This window comes from Lipotes vexillifer, unplaced genomic scaffold (genome assembly GCF_000442215.2).
Source record: "Lipotes vexillifer unplaced genomic scaffold, Lipotes_vexillifer_v1.1 scaffold796, whole genome shotgun sequence".
Taxonomy (NCBI): Eukaryota; Metazoa; Chordata; class Mammalia; order Artiodactyla; family Lipotidae; genus Lipotes; species Lipotes vexillifer.
In genome coordinates this window covers 2,631,152-2,637,281 of record NW_006773072.1, presented here as the reverse complement: position 1 = coordinate 2,637,281, position 6,130 = coordinate 2,631,152, and the positions used below count along the sequence as shown (strand labels likewise).

The 6,130-nt window shown below is 41.4% G+C and overlaps 1 protein-coding gene across 1 annotated transcript in view; it reads left to right on the top strand.

Moving 5' to 3' along the window:
• Positions 1 to 6,130, top strand: part of DNAAF11 (dynein axonemal assembly factor 11) — a 73,486-nt gene that overhangs the window by 4,468 nt on the left and 62,888 nt on the right. The window contains exons 3-4 of the mRNA XM_007448006.1: positions 6 to 141; positions 4,585 to 4,662. Of these exons, the coding sequence (XP_007448068.1) occupies positions 6 to 141; positions 4,585 to 4,662 (214 nt within the window). The remainder of the gene's footprint in view (positions 1 to 5; positions 142 to 4,584; positions 4,663 to 6,130) is intronic.

Genomic DNA, 6,130 nt, shown 5'->3' with positions numbered 1-6,130 from the left:
CCGAGCACAATGACTGTATAATTTTTTCCCTGGAGGAACTCTCCTTGCATCAGCAAGAAATAGAAAGACTAGAACATATTGACAAGTGGTGCCGGGATTTAAAAATCCTCTATCTTCAAAATAATCTCATTGGAAAAATTGGTAAGTCTTCAGGACTTTGTTCTTATGGTTTCTTTAACATTTTGAATGGGAGAATGTTGGCAAATGCAGTGTTATTCTTAGAGGAAGAAAAAGAATTACATGGAGGAATAGACACAGCCATCTCTCAGTAGTTGTGTATGGAGCCCTTCCCTGGACCTTTCCGTGCCTGTTCCGTCTCCTGGCCCTGGGCATCTCCATCAAGGAATTGGGAGGACCAGTTGATGTCGGGGAGCACATTAGTTGATGTAGTCATTTAAAACCTGATTTTTAAAAAGTTTAAAAGAGAGGCGGATATAATCCAGGCGTTTGTCATGGTTTTACAGCATCACTCTGTGAACCTGAAAGGATTCTGTGAGAGCTGAGTAAATCCTTGTCAGATCCCAGCCTGTGATAACTAGGTCTGCTGTACGTATTGAGAATGTACATGTGCAAGGCATTGTGTTCAGTATTGGATATCGAGAGGGCTCCACAATTACACCCCTGCTTACTGCTCCAGTTTGGAATGAAATGAGAGGTAAAAACAGGAGTCAGGAGGATGGAGATCCAAAAATCAGCATTATAACTAATAAAAACTCTTTGGAGAATGTGGCTTAGACTTGCAGCCAAGTGAGATTCCTAATATGCCCCCAGAATTAAGCCTACCCACCTCCCACTTACATGCAGAACTGGACAATGCAGGCTTCCCCTACCCACGCAGGCCCCCTGCTTTATAGCGGGAGCAGGGAGATCCTGCTTTATGCCCTCTGCCAGCGGGGAGATCCCAGACCCAGGAGAGAGGGTGAGATTGGGCATGCCCAGTTCCTTCTCCCAGTTCACCCATCAGGTAAGTGGGTCCTCCCCATCCAGTTGCCACCTCCTCCCCCGGGAAGAATGAGTTAAGGGGACAGAGAGAAGAGAGTCCTGTGGAGACACTCTAACGGGATCCTGCCACATGGAAGCAGGAGGAGTGACCCCCAAACCTCAGAAAAACTACAGTGTAGTTTAGTGGTAAGAGCAGGTGCAGGCCCTAATGTCAGGTAGACCCAGGTTTGAACCCTGCCTCTGCAAGAAACCAAGTCAGTCAACTTAATCCCTCTGTGTCTTAGTCTTGCCATCTGTAAAATGGGAACAACAGGGCTTCCCTGGTGGCGCAGTGGTTGAGAGTCCGCCTGCCGATGCAGGGGACACGGGTTTGTGCCTCGGTCCGAGAAGATCCCACATGCCGCGGAGCGGCTGGGCCCGTGAGCCATGGCCGCTGAGCCTGCGCATCTGGAGCCTGTGCTCCGCAACGGGAGAGGCCACAACAGTGAGAGGCCCGCGTACTGAAAAAAAAAAAAAAAAAAAAAAAAAAAGGGAACAACAACATCTAACACACAGACATGTTATTACAGCTACATGGAACGACGTGCTTAGCTTTATGCCCGCTCATGAGAATATAGCTGCTCTGCTATTAATATCATCACTTACCCAGGGGCCCCAGGCCAGCCCCATGGAGGTAGAAGCAGAGGGGAGAACCACACAGAGTTGGCGGAAAAGGGATGGAGTCAGGGTTGATGAGGCAGAGTGAGTGCCAGCCCCTGTGGGTTCTGACACTAGAGCCCAGAGGTCAGCTCGTAAGATTATACTTTAACTCTCCACGGTCACAAGTGGCATTTCTCAACAGGGCCACTTGGCAATGTCTAGAGACATGTCTGGTTGTTGCTGTGTGTGTGTGTGTGTGTGTGTGTGTGTGTGTGTGTGTGTAAGAGGTCAGCTACTGGCAGTTAGTGTGCAGAGGCCAGGGCCATGCTAACAGTCCCAGAACCTCTCCCCCGCCCCCTACAAGAAAGAATTACCTGGCCTCAATGGTAGTATTGCTGAGGCTGAGAAACTCTGCTGGTGTAGTTGCCTCCAGCTTAGTGGGTAATTGAAAATTGGCTCTAGGATGCAAAAAGTCTAGAATTTGCATCATTTTTGAAGGTTTATTAAAATTCTTTCTTTTCCTTCAGATAATTATTTTTGGCATCTTGTACTTTACCAGAAATTAGAAACTCTGGCGCATTGTTCAATTAAAAAGGCTGTTATAGAAAACCAGTAGCTTTTATGCATGAGAGCATTAAAGAGTTGTCCTAATTGTGCAGCTCTAAAAGAGTGCCCGAAATTTTCATCTCCACAGCTGGGTCCATCACAATTACTAATTAGTAGCATAGTATTTCAGTCCTTTTCAGAGCTGTGAGAAAGCTTAAATTTTTGCTTCCAAAGTATTCTTAAATTAAACACGCTTTTAAATCCTAATAATGGGATTTTTCAGTGCCACTCCACCCATAGGCATTTAGGCACTTTTTTAGCAAGTAAAACTGTTTCTCTAGGATTCAGACTCGCTCTTGGGCCACAGAGGTAGAAGTTTGCAAAACACCTGCCTTTCCTGAAGCTGTGTTCCTCACTGGGAGATCCAGGTGGGCTGTGGAGCCAGGCTTTGCTTAGTGGGGCTCCAGGTGTCAGCTGAGGACTGTCCGGGGTCTGTGAAAATGGGGCTCAGGCCTCACCCCAGACTTACTGGCTCAGAGCCTCAGGGGGTGGGCTCCCGGAATCTGCACTGGTAACAGCCTCCCGATGAGCCCCAAGCTGAGTGCCTCAGAGCGGCTTGAACTGGGGGATGGGTTTGGTCCAGTACAGGTTTGTAGGTCTGGTTATAGAAGTTGGTGAGAACTCCTCCCACGCTGGTTTGGCCGAGAACGCAGACTCCCTTCCTGCTGCCCAAGAAGCTCTGCATATTTTTACTTATAGAGCTTTGTTTTTTCCTGACCAGTTTGACCCATTGTTCTTGATTTAATTAAATTAAATTTAGGAAACCCTTACAAAACAAATCTTAACTTTTTTTCTACCAGATGACCCTTTTCGCATTTACAGCGTTATACGTAAAATGAAAGTGGAGAAGGAAAGGTGTTTTATCGTAGGCTGGCAATTTTAACAATAATAACTTTATGTATGTTTGTTCAGGATATGTACTAGACACTGTATTATAATCTTGGGCACGTAGAGCTCTACAAGTCTATAACTGTCAAATGCTCGGATATTGCCTAGAGGAACTCTTGTAAACATCAGTATTACTTAGAATAATATAATTGCTGAGAGAAACTTTACTAACTTATTCCACAATCCTCACTTAAAAAATGAGTAAACTGAGGCTCGGAGAGGTAAACTGTTATTCTCAGGAATTCTATGGAAACAAATACATGATATTTTGTAAATTTTAGGTGAAATATTAGTAGTGATAAGGGTGACGGTTATAAATCATCATGTTTGACCGTCATAATATCCCTGAAAAATGGTCCAGAGGAAGCATTATTTAAGTCAGCCTAACCCAAATGCACATGTCTTAGCAGGGTTTTCTACATTCATGTCATCTTAGAAAGGACTCTTCTTTTAAAGTGTAGTGTAGTGATTTAGTGCCAAGCTCTGGAGTCAGATTTCCTGGCTCTACCACTTAACCTTGAACAAGTGGATTTATTCTCTGCACCTTGGTGTTCTCATTTGCATAAGGGAGACGACAATAGTTTTAACTTCATAGGATTGTTATGAAGATTAAATGAGATAATACGCAAAATGCTTAGAAAATTGTATGGCATGTAATAAGCACTCAGTAATGTAAGCTATGGTATTATCTACTGTTTTTAAAGGGCCCCACCCTTCAGCGATTCCTTGACTTACTTATGCTTTTGCCTTGCCTATATGGGCTTTCATATTTATTAGAAACAATAATCCTGTATCAGGATGATTTTGGCTTCGTGTAAAGGAAAACACAACGCAGGATGGCTTAGCAGTGAGGAAATCTAGCATCTAACCCAACTATAAGTCTAGAGATAGGCCAGTCTCCAGGGTTGGTTGATTCCTTCTCTATGCTCCACCAGTCACAGTGGGCTTCATCCTACAGCTGGTTCCCTCAGGTTTGCAAGATGACTACGAGTACCAATAAAGATAGTATTTCCTTCCCTTCTGACATCCAGCAGGAGAAAGAGACAGGAAATCCGCAAGCATGAAATACAGATCATTCCTCCTCATCTGATTGGGAGTACTTGGTGCGCACGCCTTCTGCATCACACAATTGCCAGGAGACTGCCACGGGCTGGTTGACTTAAGCCTGGGCTCCTGAGCTGTCACTAGCCAGGGACATGGGATTGCCATGTGCTGGGCCAGCTTGGTTAAGCCTAACCCCCCTGGAGTTGGAGCTGGGTAGAGACATGAGCAGAAATGGGTGGGTTCCATTAGGAAAGACAGAGGGAGAAATGGATGCTGCGTGGGCAACCAGCAATGTCTGAAGTGCAACCCCTAATCTACCTACTTTCTGAGGTACAGATTTGAAAAAGCAACATGGTTGTGACAACCATAATGATCCTTAGATTCTCGTTACCATTTTCGTAATAGATTACATTAAAATGTCTTTTATCTTGAAGGTTAATTAATTCCATTCTTTGTATATTTCAGAAAATGTTAGCAAACTCAAGAAACTTGAATATTTGAATTTAGCTTTAAACAACATTGAAAAAATTGAAAATTTGGAAGGTAAGGGTTTTCTTCTTATAATTTATTGTTAATTAAACTTAGACTTCAACGGTATTGCTTAAACAATAGGTAGACTTTTCAAATTAATATTTTACGTAAGTCTTATGTTTGTCAATTCTTGTTGTAAAAAGTCAAACGATAACAAGATACACAGATTCCAAAATGTAAGTCTACTTCACCCCTTCCTAACCCAGTTTCCTCCCCGGAGGCAGTGGTGTTAACGCTTTGGTGCATAGAAGGTAGTTTTGTTACATTGTGCTTTGTATCAGTGGGATCATACTATGAATATTGTTTTCAAAATGAATTTCTTCCATAAAATTACCTTGTTCTTCTGACATCCAGGAAGGATGGGGAAGGCTGTCTAATGGAATGATTGTAGACTGAGTTATCCAACTATTGTTCTGCAGATGGACAATTGGGTGGTTTCTACATTTTGCTATAATAAGCATGGCTGCAATGAGCATCCTAATACGTTTCACTCTGTGTACATATGGAAATATTTTTCTAGGATAGATACTTAGCAATGGAATTCCTGGGTTTAAACAGGCATATTTTGGAAAATATTGCCAATTTGTTCTCCGAAAAGGTTGTATTGATATATACTTGTACCTATGGTCCACGTGAATACCCACTTTGCCCCAACTTCACTAGCGCTTTTTATAAGCAGTCTTTTTCTAAAGATTAGAAGACATTGTTCTCTAGTAATTTTTAAAATTTGCTCCTCACTTATTATTATTGATCTTCCATATAACCTTTCAGATGTTTTTTGAATATTTATATTTTTTCTTACGTGAATAACTACTTCATATCTTTTGGCCATTTTTCTACTCATTTTTCTTCATGTGCTCTTATGCATATTCCAGATATTAATACCTTGTTATATACGTTATAAATCTTTTCTCTTCAGTGTACTACTTTTATTTCAGTCATGATGCTGGTATTGTTCAGAAGTCTTACTTCTGCAATGAATATACTCCAATTTATCAATCTTTTTCTTTATGGATTCTTTATGGTTTCTGGATACAGAGATAGTCCATATAAGTTCTAATTTTAATAATTTTATTCTTTACATTTAATCTCTCTAATGTGCTTCAAAATTAACATGTAAATGTTCCTGAATGGAAATATTTGGACAATTTAGTATTTTGAAAATTGAAATATAATTTACATATTATAAACTTACGTACACCATTTTAAAATACACGATTCACAGGTTTTTAGTATATTTGCAAGGTTGTGCATCCATCATCACTATTTAATTCCAGAACATTTTCATCACCTTAAAAGAAACCCCCATTCCATTAGCAATTCATTCCCCATTCACCTCCTACCCTAGCCCCTAACAACCCCTAATCTACTTTCTGTCTCCATAGATTTTCCCATTCTGAACATGTAATATAGATGGAATCGAACAATACATGGTCGTCTGTTCTGACTTCTTCTTCTTTTTTTTTTTTTTTTTTTTTAC